The sequence below is a fragment of the Bufo bufo genome, chromosome 1 (genome assembly GCF_905171765.1).
Source record: "Bufo bufo chromosome 1, aBufBuf1.1, whole genome shotgun sequence".
NCBI lineage: Eukaryota > Metazoa > Chordata > Amphibia > Anura > Bufonidae > Bufo > Bufo bufo.
This window is the reverse complement of record NC_053389.1, coordinates 784,496,901-784,523,355: the sequence shown is the minus strand read 5'-3', so window position 1 is coordinate 784,523,355 and position 26,455 is coordinate 784,496,901. Positions and strand designations below refer to the sequence as shown.

Genomic DNA, 26,455 nt, shown 5'->3' with positions numbered 1-26,455 from the left:
ACTGCAGCACTGCTCCCGCTAAAGTGAACAGATCAGATGGCCCATCCTGAGGATAGGCTATCAATATTCAAGTACCTTAAAACCCCCTTCCTGACAGCCATTTTCTATTTTTCTATTTTCATTTATTACTCTCTGCCCTCCAAAAGCCATAAAAAAAAATTTCCGTTCACAGACCGATATGAGGGAATTTTTTGTTGTTGGCTAAGTTGTACTTATTAATGGCACCATTAAATATTCTAAATAATGTACTGGGAAGCTGCAAAAAAATTCTAAATGTGGTGAAACTGGAAAAGACGCAGCAGGAAATTCCAGGAGGACTTTCTCAGCCAATCAGTGGCTGAAGCAAGTTACCGCTACAGTCTGTGATCAGCTGAGTCGGCCTTTCCGTAATTTCCAAAGTGTGAATATCAGTGAAGATGGGTAAATATTTTTTAATTTTTTTTTTAACCTTTGTGGCTCTTTATTTCCCCGGAAATCATCTTAAAAGGATAATCCAATTGGGTAGTCAGCCTGTAGCTGTCCATTGAACTTAGGTAGATCCACCTTCAGTAAGATGACTGTATTATAGTTTGTGTAAAATAGGCTGCTGCAGGAGAGATTCTACTCCAGTGCATACAAAACAACCATGCAGCTGCTATGAGGTCCATGCCATTGCTACCAAACAAGTTGGTGGAAAATTGGTCCAAGGGTCATGAAAAGGGGGGTGGGGACAAACACCAAGCCCTTCTGTCGTGGGAGACAAAACCTAACAACATACAGTCCTGATCAAAAGTTTAAGACCACTTGAAAATGGCAAGAAATCATATTTAGCATGGCTAGTTCTTAACAAGGTTCCAAGTAGAGCTTTAACATGCAACAAGAAGAAATGGGAGTGAGACAAAACATTTTTTGAGCATTCAATTTAATGAAAACAACAAATAAATTGAAACAGGCTGTTTTTCAGCTGATCAAAAGTTTAGGACCACACCCCAAAAAAAAAACTAAACCCCCCCCCAAAACAGAAATCCAACTTCCAAGCATGAACTCAGTAATGAGTAGCTTTGCTGTTATTGTTGACCACTTCAAAAATTCGTTTCGGCATGTTTGATGCAAGCGTTTCCATGAGGTGAGTGGGAACATTTCTCCAAGTGGTGAAGACGGCCGCACGAAGGCCATCTACTGTCTGGAACTGTTGTCCATTTTTGTAAATTTCCCTTGCCATCCATCCACAAAGGTTCTCAATTGGGTTTAGATCAGGGGAACACGCAGGATTGGCCAAAATAGTGATGTTATTCTCCTGGAAGAAGTCCCTTTTCCTGCTGGCATTGTGTACTGTAGCGTTAGGCCTCCTGCACACGAACGTATTTTTTTGCAGTCCGCAAAAACGGGTCCCGTTTTTCCATGATCCGTGACCGTTTTTTCGTCCGTGGGTCTTCCTTGATTTTTGGAGGATCCACGGACATAAAAAAAAGGCGTTTTGGTGTCCGCCTGGCCGTGCGGAGCCAAACGGATCCGTCCTGAATTACAATGCAAGTCAATGGGGACGGATCCGTTTGACGTTGACACAATATGGTGCCATTTCAAACGGATCCGTCCCTATTGACTTTCAATGTAAAGTCTGGAGTCCCTTTTATACCATCGGATCGGAGTTTTCTCCAATCCGATGGTATATTTTAACTTGAAGCGTCCCCATCACCATGGGAACGCCTCTATGTTAGAATATACTGTCGGATATGAGTTAGATCGTGAAACCTCATTTCCGACAGTATATTCTAACACAGAGGCGTTCCCATGGTGATGGGGACGCTTCTAGTTAGAATATACTACAAACTGTGTACATGACTGCCCCCTGCTGCCTAGCAGCATCCGATCTCTTACAGGGGGCCGTGATCAGCACAATTAACCCCTCAGGTGCCGCACCTGAAGGGGTTAATTGTACTATCATATCCCCCTGTAAGAGATCAGGGCTGCCAGGCAGCAGGGGGCAGACCCCCCCCCCCCTCCCCAGTTTGAATATCATTGGTGGCCAGTGCGGCCCCCCCCCTTCCTCCCTCTATTGTAATAATTTGTTGGTGGCACAGTGTGCGCCCCCCCCCCCCCTTCCTCCCTCTATTGTAATAATTTGTTGGTGGCACAGTGTGCGCCCCCCCCTTCCTCCCTCTATTCTAATAAATAGTTGGTGTCACAGTGTGCGCCCCCCCTTCCTCCCTCTATTGTAATAAATCGTTGGTGGCACAGTGTGCGCCCCCATCGGCCCCCCCTCCCTCTATAGCATTAACAACATTGGTGGCCAGTGTGCGGCCTCCCATCTAACCCCCCCCCCCCCCCGATCATTGGTAGCAGCGGGTTACTAGCAATAGTACAATAGTAAAAGATTCATACTTACCTGGGAGCTGCGATGTCTGTGTCCGGCCGGGAGCTCCTCCTACTGGTAAGTGACAGTTCATTCAGCAATGCGCCGCACAGACCTGTCACTTACCAGTAGGTGGAGCTCCCGGCCGGACACGAACATCGCAGCAGCCACCAGCAGGTAAGTATGAATCTTCTACTATTGTGCTATTGCTAAGTAACCATGGCAACCAGGACTGTAGTAGCGTCCTGGTTGCCATGGTTACCGATCGGAGCCCCAGCGATTAAACTGGGACTCCGATCGGAACTCCGCTGCCACCAATGATGGGGGGGGGGAGATGGGAGGCTGCACACTGGCCACCAATGTTGTTAATGCTATAGAGGGAGGGGGGGCCGATGGGGGGCGCACACTGTGCCACCAACGAATTATTACAATAGAGGGAGCGAGGGGGGGGCGCACACTGTGCCACCAACGAATAATTACAATAGAGGGAGGGGGGGCCGCACTGGCCACCAACCTATTATTACAATAGAGGGGGGGGGGGCCGCACTGGCCACCAATGATATTCAAACTGGGGAGGGGGGGAGGGTCTGCCCCCTGCTGCCTGGCAGCCCTGATCTCTTACAGGGGGATATGATAGTACAATTAACCCCTTCAGGTGCCGCACCTGAAGGGGTTAATTGTGCTGATCACGGCCCCCTGTAAGAGATCGGGTGCAGGGGGCAGTCTTGTACACAGTTTGTAGTGTATTCTAACTAGAAGCGTCCCCATCACCATGGGGACGCCTCTGTGTTAGAATATACTGTCGGTTCAGAGTTTTCACGAAGTGAAAACTCAGCTATGAAAAAGCTTTTATGCAGACGGATCTTCGGATCCGTCTGTATAAAAAGTAACCTACGGCCACGGATCACGGACATGGATGCCAATCTTGTGTGCATCCGTGTTCTTTCACGGACCCATTGACTTGAATGGGTCCGTGAACCGTTGGCCGTGAAAAAAATAGGACAGGTCATATTTTTTTCACGGCCAGGAAACACGGATCTCGGATGCGGCTGCAAAATGGTGCATTTTCCGTTTTTTCCACGGACCCATTGAAAGTCAATTTTTTGAGCATTCAATTTAATGAAAACAACTGAAAGTCAATGGGTCCGTGAAAAAAAATGGAAAACGGCACGACAGCCACGGGTGCACACAACGGTCGTGTGCAGGAGGCCTTATCCTGTTGAAAAACCCAGTCGTTACCACACAGACGAGGGCCCTCAGTCATGAGGAATGCTCTCTGCAACATCTCGACATAGCCAGCGGCCGTTTGATGCCCATGCACTTCCTGAAGCTCCATTGTTCCACTGAAGGAAAAAGCACCCCAGACCATTATGGCGCCCCCTCCACTGTGGCGCGTAGAAAACATCTCAGGTGGGATCTGCTTGTCATGCCAGTAACGTTGGAAACCATCAGGACCATCAAGGTTACATTTTTTCTCATCAGAGAATAAAACTTTCTTGCACCTTTGAATGTCCCATGTTTGGTTCTCTCTTGCAAAGTCCAAACGAGCAGTTCTGTGGCATTCAAGGAGACGAGGTCTTTGAAGACGTTTTTTGTTTTTGAAGCCCTTCAGTCTTAGATGTCGTCTGATGGTTATGGGGCTGCAGTCAGCACCAGTAAGGGCCTTAATTTGGGTCGAGGATCGTCCAGTGTCTTGACAGACAGCCAATTGGATCCTCTGGCTCAGCGCTGGTGAATTTTTTTTGGGTCTTCCACTTGACTTTTTTGTTCCATAACCCTCAGGATCATTTAACCACCTCCGGACCGCCTAACGCAGGATCGCGTTCCGGAGGTGGCAGCCCTGCGCAGAGTCACGCATATATGCGTCATCTCGCGAGACGCGAAATTTCCTGTGAACGTGCGCACATAGGTGCACGCGCTCACAGGAACGGAAGGTAAGCGAGTGGATCTCCAGCCTGCCAGCGGCGATCGTTCGCTGGCAGGCTGGAGATGTGTTTTTTTTAACCCCTAACAGGTATATTAGACGCTGTTTTGATAACAGCGTCTAATATACCTGCTACCTGGTCCTCTGGTGGTCCCCTTTGTTTGGATCGACCACCAGAGGACACAGGTAGCTCAGTAAAGTAGCACCAAGCACCACTACACTACACTACACCCCCCCCGTCACTTATTAACCCCTTATTAGCCCCTGATCACCCCTGATCACCCCATATAGACTCCCTGATCACCCCCCTGTCATTGATTACCCCCCTGTCATTGATCAACCCCCTGTAAAGCTCCATTCAGACGTCCGCATGATTTTTACGGATCCACTGATAGATGGATCGGATCCGCAAAACGCATCCGGACGTCTGAATGAAGCCTTACACGGGCGTGATCAATGACTGTGGTGATCACCCCATATAGACTCCCTGATCACCCCCCTGTCATTGATTACCCCCCTGTCATTGATTACCCCCCTGTAAAGCTCCATTCAGATGTCCGCATGATTTTTACGGATGCACTGATAGATGGATCGGATCCGCAAAACGCATCCGGACGTCTGAATGAAGCCTTACAGGGGCGTGATCAATGACTGTGGTTATCACCCCATATAGACTCCCTGATCACCCCCCTGTCATTGATTACCCCCTGTAAAGCTCCATTCAGATGTCCGCATGATTTTTACGGATGCACTGATAGATGGATCGGATCCGCAAAACGCATCCGGACGTCTGAATGAAGCCTTACAGGGGCATGATCAATGACTGTGGTTATCACCCCATATAGACTCCCTGATCACCCCCCTGTCATTGATCACCCCCCCTGTCATTGATTACCCCCCTGTAAAGCTCCATTCAGATGTCCGCATGATTTTTACGGATGCACTGATAGATGGATCGGATCCGCAAAACGCATCCGGACGTCTGAATGAAGCCTTACAGGGGCATGATCAATGACTGTGGTTATCACCCCATATAGACTCCCTGATCACCCCCCTGTCATTGATCACCCCCCCTGTCATTGATTACCCCCCTGTAAAGCTCCATTCAGATGTCCGCATGATTTTTACGGATGCACTGATAGATGGATCGGATCCGCAAAACGCATCCGGACGTCTGAATGAAGCCTTACAGGGGCATGATCAATGACTGTGGTTATTACCCCATATAGACTCCCTGATCACCCCCCTGTCATTGATTACCCCCCTGTAAAGCTCCATTCAGATGTCCGCATGATTTTTACGGATGCACTGATAGATGGATCGGATCCGCAAAACGCATACGGACGTCTGAATGAAGCCTTACACGGGCGTGATCAATGACTGTGGTTATCACCCCATATAGACTCCCTGATCACCCCCCTGTCATTGATCACCCCCCTGTCATTGATCACCCCCCTGTCATTGATCACCCCCCCTGTCATTGATCACCCCCCCTGTCATTGATCACCCTCTGTAAGGCTCCATTCAGACATTTTTTTGGCCCAAGTTAGCGGAATTATTATTTTTTTTTCTTACAAAGTCTCATATTCCACTAACTTGTGTCAAAAAATAAAATCTCACATGAACTCACCATACCCCTCACGGAATCCAAATGCGTAAAATTTTTTAGACATTTATATTCCAGACTTCTTCTCACGCTTTAGGGCCCCTAGAATGCCAGGGCAGTATAAATACCCCACATGTGACCCCATTTCGGAAAGAAGACACCCCCAGGTATTCCGTGAGGGGCATATTGAGTCCATGAAAGATTGAAATTTTTGTCCCAAGTTAGCGGAACGGGAGACTTTGTGAGAAAAAAATTAAAAATATCAATTTCCGCTAACTTGTGCCAAAAAAAAAAAAATTCTATGAACTCGCCATGCCCCTCATTGAATACCTTGGGGTGTCTTCTTTCCAAAATGGGGTCACATGTGGGGTATTTATACTGCCCTGGCATTCTAGGGGCCCCAAAGCGTGAGAAGAAGTCTGGTATCCAAATGTCTAAAAATGCCCTCCTAAAAGGAATTTGGGCACCTTTGCGCATTTAGGCTGCAAAAAAGTGTCACACATCTGGTATCGCCGTACTCAGGAGAAGTTTGGGAATGTGTTTTGGGGTGTCATTTTACATATACCCATGCTGGGTGAGATAAATATCTTGGTCAAATGCCAACTTTGTATAAAAAAATGGGAAAAGTTGTCTTTTGCCAAGATATTTCTCTCACCCAGCAAGGGTATATGTAAAATGACACCCCAAAACACATTCCCCAACTTCTCCTGAATACGGCGATACCACATGTGTGACACTTTTTTGCAGCCTAGGTGGGCAAAGGGGCCCATATTCCAAAGAGCACCTTTAGGATTTCACAGGTCATTTACCTACTTACCACACATTAGGGCCCCTGGAAAATGCCAGGGCAGTATAACTACCCCACAAGTGACCCCATTTTGGAAAGAAAACACCCCAAGTTATTCCGTGAGGGGCATGGCGAGTTCCTAGAATTTTTTATTTTTTGTCACAAGTTAGTGGAAAATGCTGATTTTTTTTTTCATACAAAGTCTCATATTCCACTAACTTGTGACAAAAAATAAAAACTTCCATGAACTCACTATGCCCATCAGCAAATTATTTGGGGTGTCTTCTTTCCAAAATGGGGTCACTTGTGGGGTAGTTATACTGCCCTGGCATTCTAGGGGCCCAAATGTGTGGTAAGGAGTTTGAAATCAAATTCTGTAAAAAATGACCTGTGAAATCCGAAAGGTGCTCTTTGGAATATGGGCCCCTTTGCCCACCTAGGCTGCAAAAAAGTGTCACACATCTGGTATCTCCGTACTCAGGAGAAGTTGGGGAATGTGTTTTGGGGTGTCATTTTACATATACCCATGCTGGGTGAGAGAAATATCTTGGCAAAAGACAAATTTTCCCATTTTTTTATACAAAGTTGGCATTTGACCAAGATATTTATCTCACCCAGCATGGGTATATGTAAAAAGACACCCCAAAACACATTCCTCAACTTCTCCTGAATACAGAGATACCAGATGTGTGACACTTTTTTGCAGCCTAGGTGGGCAAAGGGGCCCATATTCCAAAGAGCACCTTTCGGATTTCACTCGTCATTTTTTACAGAATTTGATTTCAAACTCCTTACCACACATTTGGGCCCCTAGAATGCCAGGGAAGTATAACTACCCCACAAGTGACCCCATTTTGGAAAGAAGAGACCCCAAGGTATTCGCTGATGGGCATAGTGAGTTCATAGAACTTTTTATTTTTTGTCACAAGTTAGTGGAATATGAGACTTTGTAAGGAAAAAAAAAAAATCATCATTTTCCGCTAACTTGTGACAAAAAATAAAAAGTTCTATGAACTCACTATGCCCATCAGCGAATACCTTAGGGTGTGTACTTTCCGAAATGGGGTCATTTGTGGGGTGTTTGTACTGTCTGGGCATTGTAGAACCTCAGGAAACATGACAGGTGCTCAGAAAGTCAGAGCTGCTTCAAAAAGCGGAAATTCACATTTTTGTACCATAGTTTGTAAACGCTATAACTTTTACCCAAACCATTTTTTTTTTTTACCCAAACATTTTTTTTTTATCAAAGACATGTAGAACAATAAATTTAGAGCAAAATTTATATATGGATGTAGTTTTTTTTGCAAAATTTTACAACTGAAAGTGAAAAATGTCATTTTTTTGCAAAAAAATCGTTAAATTTTGATTAATAACAAAAAAAGTAAAAATGTCAGCAGCAATGAAATACCACCAAATGAAAGCTCTATTAGTGAGAAGAAAAGGAGGTAAAATTCATTTGGGTGGTAAGTTGCATGACCGAGCAATAAATGGTGAAAGTAGTGTAGGTCAGAAGTGTAAAAAGTGGCCTGGTCTTTCAGGGTGTTTAAGCACTGGGGGCTGAAGTGGTTAAGAAATTCCAAATGACTGTCTTACTGCGTGCCACATCAGCAGCGATGGCGCGCTGTGAGAGACCCTGTTTATGCAGTTCAACAACAGACCACGTTCAAAAAGGGAGAGTTTTTTTTGCCTTTGCCATCACAACGTGTGACTACCTGACAGAAAATGACAATGAATCCACATCTTTGCACAGATTTGGCCTTTTAAAGGCATGTGGTCCTAAACTTTTGATCAGCTGAAAAACAGCCTGTTTCAGTTTATTCGTTGTTTTTATTGAATTGAATGCTCAAAAAATGTTTTGTCTCACTCTCATTTCTTCTTGTTGCATGTTGAAGCTCTACTTGGAACCTTGTCAAGATCCAGCCATGCTAAATATGATTTTTTTGCCATTTTTCAAGTGGTCTTAAACTTTTGATCAGGACTATATTAGAGCACATCAGGGGCAGACATCAGGGGCAGACTGGGCACTTAAAGTGGCCCTGGAAAAGAAGTAAAAGTGGCCCCATGTTGTAGGCAGGTCCAAATGGAAGAAGGCAGGGAACAGAAGTAGAAAGGGCCAAACAAGTAAGCAGGGATAACAAAAATAGGCAGGGCTGGCAATATCATAGTGCAGCACAAAATACTGCCGTATCACTATTGTGAGGATGGCAATACAGTTGAATTCAGGGGGGCACCTGCAGTTGATGGCCAAGTGCATAAGTACCTTAATTAATGCTGAGAGCATCAGATCATTATGTACCTGGCAAGCAGCTTGAGGAAGACATTGTGGGGCCCCCTGGGCATTGGCCCATTGGAAAATTTTCCTGTGCAGTCTATGGCCAGTCCGCCCCTGGGGCACATTTTAATCTTTCAAAGAAGTTGCTCACTAACTGGTATATAGAGATTGGGTACGAGACAACATTCCAGATAATATTTCAGTGTCACTTATGCCAAGTACTTCCAATAGAAAAAACTCTCGCAATGTCTATTATTAAAGGGGGTATCCCATGACTAGAGTTGAGCGAACCCGAACTGTAAAGTTCGGGTTCGTACCGAACTTTAGGGTTTTCGGCACCCGGACCCGAACCCGAACATTTACGTAAAAAGTTCGGGTTCGGTGTTTGGCGATTTTTATGGCGCTTTTTGAAAGGCTGCACAGCAGCCAATCAACAAGCGTCAAACTACTTGCCCCAAAAGGCCATTACAGCCATGCCTACTATTGGCATGGCTGTGATTGGCTAACTGCAGCATGTGACCCAGCCTCTATTTAAGATGGAGTCACGTAGCGCCGCCCGTCACTCTGCTCGGATAAGTGTAGGGAGAGGCTGCAGCTGCTGTGAGGGAGAGATCATGGAGAAATCTTATCAAGAACTGTTTTTTGTACTCAGCGATCTACAGAAAAAGTGTTTTGTGGGTGCAGTGCACAATTCTTTTAAGCCTGCCCTGAGCCAACTACTGCTGAAAACAACCTTTTTTTTCTTCAGTTAGTCAATATCAATACATGATCGGCAGCCATTTTATGCAACGATAGTGCACCAGCACAGGCTATCTGCATGTCTGCAAGTCCAGAAATACAGCTTTTTGCTTACTGGGGTTAAAAAAATACATCTGTTAAATATAGTGCACATCTGGGATTACACGTGCATAAGTGACTGTCACATTTAGGCCAGAAATACAGCATTTTGGTTACTGGGGTGATAAAAGCCTCTGATATATTGCACATCTGGGATTAGACGTGCATAAGTGACTGTCACATTTAGGCCACAAATACGGCTTTTTGGTTACTGGGGTGAAAAAAGCCTCTAATATATTGGGCATCTGGGATTACACGTGCATAAGTGTCAGGGCTGGAGTAGCGTAGTGCAAAAGGATAATCCAATTGGGTAGTCAGGTCCAGTTCTGGGTCGTGGCGGGCAGCAGGAGTCGTAGTCAAAGGGTCAAGCAAAGGTTCGATAGCCGGGAAGTCAGATTAAACAACAGGTTCACAGGAAGGAGCTGGATGTTCACCATAGGGTAGAATAACTCAGCAATGAGTCAAGGCTCTGACCAGCCTTAAATACACAGGGAGACCAGGACCGCCCCCTGTCTGCCAGGGCAACCAGGAAGCTTCCTCAGTCAGAGGCCAATCATCAGGCTGAGAGCAAGTGGTGAATGCTGAAATCCTCCCCCAGCCTGAATAACACCTGTGGCTTGGAATGGCGCATGCGCACTACGCTCGTATCTCCGCGCACGCAAGCGCGGCTTGCGTACCGCGCACCCGGCGCTCGACCCGCGCATGCGCACTGGCCACACCAGCGCCAGATTCCCTGCCAGGAGGACGAGGAGGAGCTACCTGCACCCGATGCCCGCGCCTGCGACCCCGATGAGGAACGGCCCCCTGGGTCCCTGACAATAAGTGACTGTCACATTTAGGCCACAAATACGGCTTTTTGGTTACTGGGGTGAAAAAAGCCTCTAATATATTGCACATCTGTGATTACACGTGCATAAGTCACTGTCACATTTAGGCCATAAATACGGCTTTGGCATACTGGGGTGAAAAAAGCCTCTAATATACTGCACATCTGTGATTACACATGCATAAGTCACTGTCACATTTTGAACAGAAATACAGCTTTTTGGTTACTGGGGTAAAAAAAACCTCTAATATACTGCACATCTGGGATGACACGTGCATAAGTCACTGTCACATTTAGGACAGAAATACAGCTCTTTGGTTACTGGGGTGAAAAAACCCTCTAATATACTGCACATCTGTAATTACACGTGCATAAGTCATTGTCACATTTAGGACAGAAATACAGCTTTTTGGTTACTGGGGTGAAAAATCCCTATAATATACTGCACATCTGTGATTACACGTGCATAAGTCACTGTCACATTTAGGACAGAAATACAGCTTTTTGGTTAGGGTGAAAAAAACCTCTAATATACTGCACATCTGTTATTACACGTGCATAAGTGACTGTCACATTTCGGCCATAAATACAGCTTTGGCATACTGGGGTGAAAAAAGCCTCTGATATACTGCACATCTGGGATTACACATGCATAAGTGACTGTCACATTTAGGCCAGAAATACGGCTTTTTGGTTACTGGGGTGAAAAAAACCTCTAATATACTGCACCTCTGGGATTAGACAAGCATAAGTGACTGTTACATTTAGGCCAGAAATATGGCTTTTTGGTTACTGGGGTGAAAAAAGCCTCTAATATACTGCACATCTGGGATTACACGTGCATAAGTGACTGTCATATTTAGGCCAGAAATATGGCTTTTTGGTTACTGGGGTGAAAAAACCCTCTAATATACTGCACATCTGGGATTACACATGCATAAGTGACTGTCACATTTAGGCCAGAAATATGGCTTTTTGGTTACTGTGGTGAAAAAACTCTCTGATATAGTGCACATCTGGGATTACACTTGCATAGGTGACTGTCACATTTAGGCCACAAATACGGCTATTAGGTTACTGTTGTTAAAAGAAACCTTTTTTTCATATACTGCACATCTGTGATTACACGTGCATAGGTGACTGTCACATTTAGGCCACAAATAAGGCTTTTAGAATACTGTGGTGAAAAATCCCTCTGATATACTGCACATCTGGGATTACACTTGCATTGGTGACTGTCACATTTAGGCCATAAATGCGGCTGTCATATAGAGTTTAAAAAAAAATTGAGTGCAATACCCTACATCAGGGTTTTTATTGGTGGCTAATTATTTTTAACAAACTTAACCACTTTTTACTTTGCTTTGTGAACGCTAACTATGAGGCAAACATCTAATAAGGGACGCAGTCATGGTCGTGGTGTTGGTGGAGCCTCTGGTGCAGGGAGAGGACGTGGCCGTTCTGCCACAGCTACACATCCTACTGAACCTACTACCTGAGGTCCCAGTAGCGGCCAGAATCTACAGCGATATTTGGTCGGGCCTAATGCCGTTCTAAGGATGGTAAGGCCTGAGCAAGTACAGGCGCTAGTCAATTGGGTGGCCGACAGTGGATCCAGCACGTTCACATTATCTCCCACCCAGTCTTCTGCAGAAAGCGCATAGGTGGCGCCTGAAACCCATGCCCATCAGTCTGTCACATCACCCCCGTGCATATCGGGGAACCTGTCTGAGCCTCAAGTCATGCAGCAGTCTCTTATGCTGTTTGAATACTCTGCTGGTAGGGTTTCCCAAGGGCATCCAGGCAGCCCTTCCCCAGGGGTGGAAGACATAGAATCCACTGACGCACAACCACTTATGTTTCCTGATGAGGACATGGGAATACCACCTCAGCACGTCTCTGATGATGACGAAACACAGGTGCCAACTGCTGCGTCTTTCTGCAGTGTGCAGACCGAAAAGGAGGTCAGTGAGGAAGACTGGGTGGAAGACGATGCAGGGGATGATGAGGTCCTAGACCCCACATGGAATGAAGGCCTTGCCACTGACTTTCAGAGTTTGGAGGAAGAGGCAGTGGTGAGACCGAGCCAACAGCGTTGCAAAAGCAGAGCAGCCGTCGCCAAAACAGTTCGCCTTCTACTGGCCACCGTCAACAGGGACCGAGCACACCAAAGGCAGCTTCAAGGAGTTCCCTGGTATGGCACTTCTTCACACAATGTGCTGACGCCAAGACCTGAGTGGTTTGCACGCTGTGCCATCTGAGCCTGAAGCGAGGCATTAACGTTCTGAACCTTAGCACAGCCTGCATGACCAGGCATCTAGATGCGAGACACGGGCTGTAGTGGAGTAAGCACCTTCAAAACCAAGAAAGGGCTCAGGCCCCTCCTGCTCCCTCTTCTGCTGCTGCCTCTGCCTCTTCCTCCGCCTCTGGAGCAACGTTGGCACCTGCCGCCCAGCAAACAGAGGATGTGCCACCAGATACGTTGACCAGTAAGCACGGCCAGGGACGCTATATCTTCCTAACTGCACACTGGGTAAATGTAGTGGCGGCTGGGCCCCAGACGGAGAGCTGTTTGGCGCACGTCCTTCCGCCGCCAAGGATCACAGGGCATCATTCTTTGCCTCCTGTTGCCTCCTCTTACTACTCGGCTTCCTCCTCCTCTTCTACCACCTCCTCATCCGGACAGCGACAGACCTTCACCACCAACTTCAGCACAGCCAGGGGTAAACGTCAGCAGGCCGTTTTAAAAAGAATGTGTTTGGGGGACAGGCCCCACACCGCGCAGGAGTTGTGGCAGGGTATAGAACAACAGACCGACGAGTGGTTGCTGCCGGCCTGGTGGTGTGCGATAATGGGCGAAATCTCGTTGCAGCTCTAGGACTAGCCGGTTTGACGCACATCCCTTGCCTGGCGCATGTGCTGAAATTGGTGGTGCAGAAATTCAATCACAACTACCCCGACATGTCTGAGCTGCTGCATAAAGTGCAGGCCGTCTGTGCGCGCTTCCGACGTTCTCATCCTGCCGCCGCTTGGCTGTCTGCTCTACAGTGTAACTTCGGCCTTCCCGCTCACCGCCTCATATGCGACGTGCCCACCAGGTGGAACTCCACGTTGCACATGCTGGAGAGACTGTGCGAGCAGCAGCAGGCCATAGTGGAGTTTCAGCTGCAGCAAGCACGGGTGAGTCGCACTGAGGAACAGCACCACTTCACCACCAATGACTGGGCCTCCATGCGAGACCTGTGTGCCCTGTTGCGCTGTTTCGAGTACTCCACCAACATGGCCAGTGGCGATGACGCCGTTATCAGCGTTACAATACCACTTCTATGTCTCCTTGAGAAAACACTTAGGGCAATGATGGAAGAGGATGTGGCCCAGGACGAGGAGGAGGAAGAGGGGTCATCTCTAACACTTTCAGGCCAGTCTTTTAGAAGTGCCTCAGAAAGAGGATTTTTGCAACAGCAGAGGCCAGGTACAAATTTGGCCAGCCAGGGCCCACTACTGGAGGAGGAGGAGGAGGATGGGGATGAAGCATGTTCACAGCGGGGTGGCATCCAACGCAGCTCGGGCCCATCACTGGTGCATGGCTGGGGGATACAGAGGATGCAGACGATACGCCTCCCACAGAGGACAGCTTGTCCTTACCTCTGGGCAGCCTGGCACACATGAGCGACTACATGCTGCAGTGCATGCGCAACGACTGCAGAGTTGCCCACATTTTAACGTGTGCTGACTACTGGGTGACCACCCTGCTGGATCCACGTTACAAAGACAATGTGCCGTCCTTAATTCCCTCACTGGAGCGTGATCGGAAGATGCGCGACTACAGGCGCACGCTGGTAGACGCGTTCCTGAGAGCATTCCCAACTGACGCCGGGGGACAAGTGAAGCACAAGGCGAAGGCAGGGGAGGAGGAAGAGGTTGCCAACGCAGCTGTGTCAGCGCCAGCACCTCAGAAGGCAGGGTTAGCATGGCCGACATGTAGAAAAGCTTTGTCACCTCGCCGCAACAACCGGCCCCAACTGCTGATATGGAGCGTGTTAGCAGGAGGCAGCATTTGAACAACATGGTGGAACAGTACCTGTGCACACACCTACACGTACTGACTGATGGTTCTGCCCCATTCAACTTCTGGGTCTCCAAATTGTCCACATGGCCAGAGCTTGCCCTGTATGCCTTGGAGGTGCTGGCCTGCCCTGCAGCCAGTGTACTCTCTGAACGTGTATTTAGCACGGCAGGAGGCGTCATTACAGACAGACGCAGCCGCCTGTCCACAGCCAACGTGGACAAGCTCACGTTCATTAAAATGAACCAGGCTTGGATCCCACAAGACTTGTCTGTACCTTGTGCAGAATAGACATTTATACCACCATCAAACATACATTCTTGTACTCAAGTCAAGTGCAATGATTCTTTGTTTTATTTATTTTTTATTTGTCCCAATATTTTGGGGGCTACCTACCCCAATAAAAAAATAAAAAAAAAACATTGTTGGCTACCTCCTCCTCCTCCATTGCTGCCTCCACCTACAACACCACATTCACCGCCTCCTCAATCTCCGACTCCATATCCACCTCCTTCTCTGAGTTGCAGGTTAATAATTTGTAATTTTTAGTTATTTTATTTCATTTTAATTTATTTCCCTATCCACATTTGTTTGCAGAGCAGTTGCCATGCTCTTAAGCACATTTTACTGCCTTTTACATCCCTCTAGCCTTTTCAAGGACTATTTTAGAGCCATTTTAATTAAAAAAAGGTGCCAATTTTAGTGCCCTAAATTGAAAAAATTCTTATTTTCAATTGTCGGGTGACATTTTACCATTTTTTACCATCTCTCAAAATCCTCTGTTGTATTGCTGGGTGACATGAACCCTCTTTTGCCGTGAATGAACCCCTGCTGTGCCTGGGTGACAGGGGCCTAAATCTCTCAAAATCCTCTGTTGTATTGCTGGGTGACATGAACCCCCTTTTGTCGTGAATGAACCCCTGCTCTGCATTGCTGACAGGGAACTAAATTTAGTGAAAACATCTGTTACTGATCGGAAGATGCGCGACTACAAGCGCACGCTGATGATAGCATTCCCACCTGACAGCGGGGGCACAGTGGAAGCATAAGGCGAAGGCAGAGAAGGAGGAAGAGGTCGCCAACGCAGCTGGGGCACCGCCAGCACCTGAGAAGGCAGGGTTAGCATGGCCAAAATGTGGAAAAGCTTTGTCAGCCTTGGAGGTGCTGACCTGCCCTGCAGCCAGTGTATAGTGTGAACGTGTGTTTAGTACGGCAGAGAGCATTATCACAGGCCGCAGCCAATGTGGACAAGCTTACGTTTATTAAAATGAACCAGGCATAGATCCCACAGGACTTGTCCGTACCTTGTGCAGAATAGACATTTATACCAGCCTCAACCATCCATTCTTGTACTCAAGTGCACTTATTCTTTGTTTTATTTTTGTATATGTCCCAATATTTTGGGGGATACCCCAATAAAAAAAAAAAAAAATAACACAAATCAGTGTTGGCTACCTATTCCTCCTTCACCGCCGCTTCCACCTACACCGCCACGTCAACCTACACCGCCACATCCACCCATCCACCGCCTCCTCAACCTCCTACTCCTAGATCCAGATTGTTATTTTTTATTTTTCTGTATTTTATGTTATTTTAAGTCATTCCCCTATCCACATTTGTTTGCAGAACACTTGTCATGCTCTTAAGCACATTTTGATGCCTTTTGCAGCCCTCTAGCCCTTTCCAGGACTATTTTAGAGCCATTTTAATGCCCAAAAGTTCGGGTCCCCATTGACTTCAATGGGGTTTGGGTTCGGGGTCAAGTTCGGGTCCCGAACCCAAACTTTTTTTTCAAGTTCGGCCGAACCTGCCGAACTCGAACATCCAGGTATCCGCTCAAATCTACCCATGACTAATGTAAAAATTGAAAACCAGACATCATATAGGACATGACAATCTCTTTCTAACAAAGCTAGAACCAGCCCTGTACCTCACATGGATCCAGAGATCTCCCCATTCATTGTTCTGCTAGATTTATATCAAGCTGACCGCTCAGGGGGGTGTATTTTCTGCTGCAGCTCAGGAGGCGTGTCCATGCTCTCCCTATCACAGCCCAGGAGGCGTGTCTCAGCTCTCCCTATCACAGCTCAGGAGGCGTGTCTCAGCTCTCCCTATCACAGCTCAGGAGACAGTTTAAGGATGAAACTGAGCATGTGCGGCCATCTCCATGAGCAGGTTAAAGAAATAATAAACAAAGGGCAGGTGGCGCTAAACAGATACATTTTATTGAATAAGAGCTCATTCACACGGCCGTTGCCCCTCCGTTGCCGTATTGCGGCCCGCATACGGCATTCCGCATCATGGATGCTGACCCATTCACAAATCCGGAGATGCAGTGCTGAACGGAACAGAAGCACGGAACGGAACCCCACGGAAGCACTACCGAGTGCTTCCATGGGGTTCCATTCCCTGCCTCTGCACCGCAAAAAGATTGAACTTGCTCTATCTTTTTGCGGAACGGACGGATCTCGAACCCCATTCAAGTGAATGGGTCCGCGATCCGCATGCAGCTGCCCCACGGTCGGTGCCCGTGCATTGCGGACCGCAATTTGCGGTCCACAGCACGGGCACGAAGCTCTTACGTTCATGTGGATAAAGTAAAAACCATGGCGTCACCACTCTGAAAGGACTTCGAGCCCTGATGTCTGTCTAGGACAGGAAACAAGTAGGAGACACGTCCAGAACAACATTTTGATCTTTGTTATTAAACCGTTTTTTCCTTCTAAAGCGCACTTTTTTTTTTACTTGTAAATATGCATTACATATTATCGGAACCCAAGGTCCACTTTGAATTATAATGGATAATCTGATGTAAATAGACTGGTCTTGTATTGTAAAAAGTTTCAGAAAGCTGTCCTCGAGGGAGTGCAAATCCTAATTATCCACTTCGATGAACACGATAAGTACAGTACATTTCTAAAGTTGCATATTCTGTGTCAAAACACTAAAAATATGACAAAACACTAAAAATATTTTCCGGTGAACGGAAAATAAGATTACAAATTAATATGTGTTAAATTTCATTTTTTTGATCTGGAAAAAGAAAAGCATTCAGATTACTTGGCTGTGGAGGAGGGTTGACGATCAAATGGTTTCTATCATTCCCACCACTACTCCTTTTGTGATAAGACTGGGCACTCAAGGATCTCATGCCTTAAATCAGGTGCCAACAATAGACTGTGGCCTAGTTCAGAGGGAGAGCAAGGGGTCCACGAGCGGGATGAAAGCTTTTCATTACCCCGCATTGCAGCTGTTAGTTTATCTTACTTTTTTCTAATCCCACAAACCTTCATTCAGCGGCAGTCTGAGGACTGCAGAACACGCAGTAAAGGTAATTTTATGCTTTCTCCTCAAATTTATACTAGTTCATACATATAGGAGATTTTCTATGGTTCAAGCACCTCATTCTGTACAATGCTTGGACTGCAGCGGGAGCTGTATTAAAGCTCGTTCAGGAAATGCTGTTCTATATGCAGGAGTGCCTATTCTATAGGATGGAAGACCTAAACATGCTCGTACAAAGCACCAATGCTGTGGAAAGGCAGATGTGGAATGGGATGTATATTAAACAGTTATGCAAAAATCAATGCAACCTGTGAGGCTTGGTATGACTAAGGGTGGGTTCACATCTGCGTTCTGGATTCCGTTATGGCTTTCTGTTATAACGTGGTTATCAGAGAAAATAATGGAATCCATAAGACGGAAGGATGGATCCGTTATACTGCCCATAGACTTGCATTATGACGGAATGCAAAACGGCGGCCTTTAAAAGGCATTCCGTCTTAATAGAAGTCTATAGGAATCATAACGGATCCGTTTCCATATAGTACATTTGTAATTTGCAGGAGTTGTGTACGGTTCTGCTGAGATACCCCAGCTATAGAGGGACAAATGCTATTAGAACAAATAATTTCAACTGGTATGATTGAGGTAGGGGTGTGATATACCTATAATATAATTTCCATATATTACATTTGTAATTTGCAGCAGTTGTGTGCGGTTCTGCTGAGATACCACAGCTATACAGAGGGACAAACGCTATTTGAACAAATAATTTCAACTGGTGTGATATAACAGTTGCCCACCAAAAAACTGATTAAGGTGTTTGGTATACCTACTTCCAGCAAATAATCATTAAGCGGTTCTATATACCTGCTTCCAGAAATACTGCTCTTCTATAGGGACTTTGTCACAGGGTCATTTTGAAAATGACAGGCAGAGTAGGAGGCCTGCCATTCCGCAGGGGTTGTAGGCAGGGGCGGGCTGGGCCGGGGGGCAGGGAGGCAATTATTATTTTTTTATTCCTCAGGGCCGCACCGCCGATCACCACAGGTGGCGCGGCCCTGGATATAATTGTGACGGGCAGCAGTGGTGGTGGGCAGTAGGAGATGAGCGCTTCCATTGTGGAAGCGCTCATCTCCTTATTCATTCAGCTGTGCTGTGGGGCAGGGGAGGGAGAGGCGTCTCCCTCCCCTGTTCTTCTGATAGGCAGCAGGCACTAATGCCTGCAGCCTATCAAAGGCCGGCTCAGGCAGCGCGATGGGGGGGGCTGGCACTATAGGGGGAAGAGGGCTGGCACAATGGGGGGCTGGCACTATGGGAGGGAACTGGCACTATGGGGGGATGGCACTATGGGGGGAGCTGGCACTATGGGGGGGCTGGCACTATGGGGGGGCTGGCACTATGGGGGAGCTGGCACTATGGGGGAAGCTGGCACTATGCGTGGGCTGGCACTATGCGGGGGCTGGCACTATGGGGGGACTGGCACTGTGGGGGGCTGGCACTATGGGGGTGCTGACACTATGGGGGGCTGACACTATGGGGGAGCTGGCACTATGGGAGGGAGCTGGCACTATGGGGGGGCTGGTACTATGGGGGAACTGGCACTATGGGGGGGGCTGGCACTATGGGGGAGCTGGCACTATAGGGGGAAGAGGGCTGGCACAATGGGGGCTGGCACAATGGGGGGAGCTGGCACTATTGGGGGAGCTGGCACTATGGGGGGAGCTGGCACTATGGGGGAGCTGGCACTATGGGGGGAGCTGGCACTATGGGGGGGCTGGCACTATGGGGGAGCTGTCACTATGGGGGGAAGAGGGCTGGCACTAAGGGGGGAGCTGTGACTATGGGGGACCTGGCACTATGGGGGGAGCTGGCCCTATGGGGGGCTGGCACTATGGGGGGAGCTGGCACTATGGGGGGGCTAGCACTATGGGGGGAGCTGGCACTATGGGGGGGGAGCTGTCACTATGGGGGAGCTGGCACTATAGGGGGAAGAGGGCTGGCACTATGGGGAGCTGGCACTATAGGGGGAAGAGGGCTGGCACTATGGGGGGCTGGCACTATGGGGGGGAGCTGTGACTATGGGGGACCTGGCACAATGGGGGGGCTGGCACTATGGGGGGGCTGGCACTATGGGGGTGCTGACACTATGGGGGGCTGACACTATGGGGGGGAGCTGGAACTATGGGGGGAGCTGGAACTATGAAGGGAGCTGGCACTATGGAGGGGAGCTGGCACTATGGGGGCATTTCTTACTGGCACATTATGGGGGGGCACCATGGGGGAGAGGAGCACTATAGGGGTATCTGGGGGCTCTAAAGGGGCTTTTTTTAAATTATTGGCACATTATGGGGGAACTATAGGGGTGAGAGGCACCATGGGGCATCTGGTGTCACTATAGGGGCATTATTTGGGGGCTTTAAAGGGGCCTTTTTTATTGGCACATTATGGGGGGCACTATGGCATTTGGTGGCACTAAGGGGGCATTTTTTACTGGCACATTATAGGAGGCACTATAGGGGAGGGAGGCACTATAGGGGAGAGCAGCAATATGGGGCATTATTTGGGGCACTATGGGGGAGTGGAGCACTATTGGGGTATATAGTGGCACTAAGAAGGGGCATTTTTTACTGGCACATTATGGGGGAGAGGAGCACTTTAGGGACATCTGCTGAGGGCACTAAGAAGGGGCATTTTTTTACTGGCATATTATGGGGGACACTATGGGGAAGGGGGAGAGTAGCACTATGAGGGCATTAACTGGGGCACTATATAGGGGTATTTTATACTGGCATACAATATGGGGACATTAGCTCAACTGCGGGCACTAAGCGGGGGTATTTCATGTACTGTCATATTATAGGGAGAATTATTACTACTAGGAGGTATTATGGGGAGCTTTACTACTACTGGGGGGCTATGAGGAACATGATTACTAGTATGGGCACTATAGGAGCACTATTACTACTAAGTGTGCTCTGGCAGATAATTATTTCTATTGGTTGGATTTTGGGGAGCACTGTTACTTTGGGGGCACCCTGGCATAGTATCAGCTTAGCACAATTATTTTTGGTGGACATTATCTTTATACTATTAGTGTCTGGGCGCAGTTTTTTTTTTTAGAGCACTGTGTGCCAATAATTGTTGAAGGGGGCACTATCTGTGTGGTAGTAGCAATTCCAGGGGGACTGTTTCTGCAGTATAGTATTGGGGGTGGCAGGAAAGGGTGTTCAGAAGATGATGGAAATGTGGGAAACTAATATCTGTTTATCAATCTCTGCAGAGACGGGAGATGGCTGAAAAATCATCATGGCAGTCTGGTCTGAATGGAGAAGATGAGGAAAGAGAACGTCTACACCAAAGGTGACATCACTGGATGTAAGAGATATGAGGTGCTATGTAGGAGAGGAGATGCTCCGGCTCCTCCCCCTGCCATTTGCAGAAGGAGGATTCAGAGCTGGGTGAAGACGGCCAAAAGGGGCAGCAGGCCACGGGCGGGTGGCAGATGGTGGGGGAACCACAGGCGTTGAGCAGGATCTGGGGAGGGAGGAGAGCAGAGGAGCTTCCTGGCTGTAGCCTGCTGTCTATTGTATAATGTGAAGCAGGCAGTGCAGCCAGGACCAGCCTCCCCTCTCTGTATGATGTGTAGAGACAGGCCTCAACAATAGAATTTTAGCTGTACAGTGTTTGTTGGGAGTGGCCTATTATATGTAGGAGGGGCTTTTAATAATGGGCGGGGCTAAAATGGGCCACTTGACTGGATTTGCCCTCCAGGACTAAGGCTGCCAGCCCTCCCCTGATTGTAGGGGTCGGGCAGGTGCACCAGGCCGGAGCCTAAGTGGGAAGTTGGAGAAGGTGCGTGCGATTACGTCAAGGGACGCACCAGAGTTGGTTAAGTGGCTCACTCAGCCTTCCACTTCTGCACCCTCCTCATCCTCTGTATCTGCACCCTCCTCACTCTCTGCTGTGTGCACCCCCAAAAACACCATCACCACCATAGCCCCTCCACAAGTCAGAGGAATTATTTTTCCATCAATTCCCAGACCTTACCTATGGCCATTCTTGCCATTGGATGATGAAGAGGAGGTAGCAACGGCCGCCACCCAGCGGTCTGACGACAGTACCCAGATTAGCCCAAGGAGGGTGGTCCCCACTGTTGCTGCCTACTCCGAGATCTCTAATGTCAATGATGGTGAAGGTGACGATGATGACGTGTTGATGGACGTCACGTGGGTGCCCACAAGAGAGGAAGAGGAGGAGAGTTCAGAGGGAGAGACGGAGCAGCAGATTGGGGGGAGAAGCAGGCAGAACTTACAGTGCACAGGCAGCAAAAAGCAGACTGCAAATGTATATGGAACGAGCCATCCACCATGCACGGTCACATCTTGCGCTTCCGGGACGCAAGCACATGGCTCCGCAGTGTGGGCTTTTTTTAACTTGTCAGTTGCTGATAATAATGTTGCCATCTGCAGCCTGTGCTGTCAATGCATAAGTCGCGGTAAGCCTAACACTCACCTAGGGACAACCACCTTAAGAAGGCACCTGGCCTCCCATCACCGAGCCCAGTGGGAGCAATGTTGTCAGAACCCACAAAGCCACACTATTGGTGCTCCACATCATGCCTCTTCTCCTTCTCCTCTCTCCTCCCATTCGTCCTCCACTCCACCATCCACCGTGCCGTCGTCGCATTCATCTGGCAGAAGGCAGGCTTCCGTGGCCCAAATGTCCGAGTGTAAAAAAATGATGACGCCGGATAATCCTCTTGCTCAACGGCTGACCGCTGGCTTGTCGGAACTGCTAGCCCGCCAACTACTGCCATATAAATTGGTGGACTCGGAGGCCTTTAGAATTTGTGGCCATTGGCACACCACACCGCAATGGAAGGTCCCCAGAAGAAAATATTGCTCCCCGAAAGGCATCCCAGAGCTATATGGCCACGTTCAGTGGCAAGTGAATTTATCTCTTGCACACAGTGTCGCTGCCAAGATACATCTGACCACAGACACATGGTCTAGCAAACACGGGCAGGGAAGGTACATAACTTTTACTGCCCACTGAGTGAACCTTCTGATGGCCGTCAAGCATGTAACCTGTGGCACCCATGTGGATTTGGTGTTACCACCACGGATGGCATGCAGGCCTGCCTCTTCTTCTCCTCCTCCTACTCCATCCTGCGTCTCCTCCTCGGCTGACTCTTCCTTTTCCACTGCTACCGCCTCTTCTGCTGCACCCACCCTTATCTCCCCAGAACCTATTCGACATGCCAGGTGAGACGTTGCCATGCTGTGCTGTTGTGCCTGGAAGCCAAGAGCCACACCGGTCCTGCACTCCTTTCAGCTCTGCAGTCACATGCCTATCAGTGGCTAACCCGCTAAATTTGACAGTTGGGAAAGTGGTGTGCAACAACGGTGCCAATCTGCTCAGCGTGCTGAACCAGGGCAAAATGACACACGTGCCGTGCATGGCACACGTCCTGAACTTAGTCGTGCAGCGATTCGTTGCCAAATACCCGGGGGTCCAGGACGTCCTGCGGCAGGCCAGGAAAATCTCTGCCCATTTTAGAAGTTCTTACACTGCCATGGCTCGCCTTGCTGACGTTAAGCGGTGACACCACTTGCTCCTTAAGGAAATCCACCTTGTATATGCTTGATAGGCTTCTCCAGCAGAAATGTGCCATTAACGACTACCTGTACGAACTCTGCGGCAGGACAGGTTCTGGGGAGCTTGTTTTTTTTTCACCACGCAAGTGGCTGCTCATGCGTGACGCATGCAGACTTCTGCTGCCATTTGATGAGATCAACAAACTGGTCAGTCGCAGCCAGGGCGCTATCAGTGAAATCGTACCTTACGCCTTCTTTCTGGAGCGTGCATTGTGTCGTGTCATTGATCAAGCCATCGAGGAGCAGGAGCAGGAAGATGAGGAAGTCGCAATGCTGAATGAATTCCCAGGGGGGCTACTCCATCTGAGACAAGTCAGCAGGAGTCTGAAGAGGAGTAAGAGGTGCCTGGGGGGAGGAGGAGGAGCAAGAAGAGCAGGCTTTAAACTTTTCTGGGATCACTGATGTTGTCCGTGGATGGGGGGAGGAGACCAAGGACGACATTCTCCTGGGCGATGAGCAGGAGCCAGGGCGCTCCACCGCTTCCAATTTAGTGCAAATGGGGGCCTTCATGCTCCAGTGTTTGAAGAGGGACCCCCATATAAAAAGCATAAAGGGAAAGGACCAGTACTGGGTGGCAACGTACTTAGACCCCGGGTACAAACACAAAATGGCGGTCATGTTACCAGCATCACAGAGGCCTGTCATAATGCAGCATTTCCAGGCCTTGCTACGAGAGATGCTGCATTCTGCTGTTGCGGGCACTGGCAGAGGAATTTCCGCCCACAGAGTAACAGTTGTGGGTACCAATCCTACTACGCCTGCAAGAAGAGGGCGGTTTGAAGATGTGTTGGTCCCTTCGGATATGAGATCATTCTTGCAACCAACCCATCGACAGCCGGCCTCCGGATCCAGCCTCAGGGAATGCCTAGACCGACAGGTGTCCGACTACATCGGTTTAACGGCCGATGTGGACGCTCTGAGAAGCGAGGAACCCCTGGACGACTGGGTGTGCAGGCTTGACCTGTGGCCAGAGCTGGCACAATTTGCCATGGAACTCTTGGCTTGCCCCTCGTCGAGTGTCCTGTCCGAAAGGACGTTCAGCGCAGCAGGGGCGATCGTGACCGTGACATTTCTAAAAATGAATGAGGCATAGATCTCGGAGGAATTCAACACCTGTGACGACCATGTTTAATTGAATTTCCTTATGACAGCACTCAAATATCCGCCACCACCCAGAACGAATAATGCTCCCTCTCTTATGTAAATACAGCGGCATAAAAGGCCTTTTCTATCCGATGAATGCCTAATGTTTGGAACCTCGGAGGAATTCAACACTTGTTGACGACGACCACGTGTTATCAAATTTCAACTATTATCATTTGGTTTTTTTTCAAGAGGGGGGATTTCGTTAGCGATGTTTTTAATCCAATTTTATATTTTTTGTTCTTTTAAACATATGTATTTGACATCTATTTGTACTGGCCTGCAGTAAAATTGATATCCAATGACCGTCTAATGTACCGCCAGCCACATAATCACTTGATGTTTTCTGTCAGGTGAATGCCTAATTTTTGGGGCCCATACTCCCGTGGCCTAAAATATAAATTTTCTAGGCTCCAGCAGGCCACATTTTTGAGAGTTTCCCTAAAAGACGCATAAAAATGGCCCCTGATAAAAATACATATTTTTTGTGGGAATTTTTGCCATTGATCCCCCTCTTGGATGTCACTGTCCATGTTGTGGGACGATTTGTGCACTTCTTGTAAGTATTTGGTGGCTGCAATAATGATCTGAAGGTTTTTCAGGTTCGCCTGCTATTAAAGTGAATGGGCCCCGCCGTGAGCTTTTGGTTCACGAACATTTGATCACGTTCATGCGATCCCGTTCGTGAATCGTCCCTTTGGTTCAAAGCCACCCATGGAGAAGATTAGTAGTAGATTAATCTGTTTAGGATTTCTACAAACCTGTTTCCGTTGGGGTCCCACAGAAAATACTGCAGACTGATAAAGTGGGAAGGTAGCTATATTTCTGGTTTACTTTTAGCATTCTTTTGTACTTTTAGTGTTCCACTAACTGTAGTACATACACAACAAACCCATGCAAATAAATACCAACAATTCCTTCCTCAATATTATGTTCCATTTCTCTACTGGTTCAAACCTGGGAGCAAACTCATATATGGCTGTGGCACCTGTAAAAAACCCTGGCCCCATTCATTTTGTGAAGCCTTAGCCAATCTGACAAATTACCCTTTTACACACAATTCAGAAAATAAAAAGTAATTCAGATGTTTCTGCACAATACTAATTCATGAAAACCCTACTAATATGTTTTGCTAATAGTATTTCCATAATGATGCACACTTACTTTTCATAGTCTTCTTTGCAGTACAGCTGACGGTTACGATAATAACACGTCCCAGATAGGGTTTTTAGGCAGGCTGCACATTTAACACAGCACTCATGCCAAGGTCTGTCATTCACTCTGAGAAGGAACCGGTCTGAGATAGTGCATCCACAACCTGCACACAGGTCATTTGTCTTATGATCTGAAATAAAATATGGAAAGCTGCTTAATGTTTAGATTTTATATGACCACCACAATAAATCCTTATCAGATGTGTCCTATAAGAAAAGAGAACGATTGCTTACAGAATGTTGAACTTTTTTCTAGTCATCCAAAGTGCTCACATCAACCTCTGAAAATTCAGATTTGGCTAGAGAATTTGGTGGCATGTGGTCAGCTTTAATTACTTTGTGAAGAGATATGTTCCACCATAGAAGAATGATCAGTTGGAAAATTATCCTCTGAGCTTTACTACAAGTAACAGATAAGGGCACTATGGGGTTGTTGGTGGGTTACACCATGAAGTATGTATAGGAGATGGGAATGATTGCACCAATAGCTAAGAAACTGACAATAT

At 47.8% G+C, this 26,455-nt stretch overlaps 1 protein-coding gene across 1 annotated transcript in view; it reads right to left on the bottom strand.

Moving 5' to 3' along the window:
• The window catches only part of LOC120988465 (LIM homeobox transcription factor 1-alpha-like), a 144,466-nt gene that overhangs the window by 105,501 nt on the left and 12,510 nt on the right, over positions 1-26,455 (bottom strand). The window contains exon 2 of the mRNA XM_040415949.1: positions 25,900-26,080. Within this exon, the coding sequence (XP_040271883.1) occupies positions 25,900-26,080 (181 nt within the window). The remainder of the gene's footprint in view (positions 1-25,899; positions 26,081-26,455) is intronic.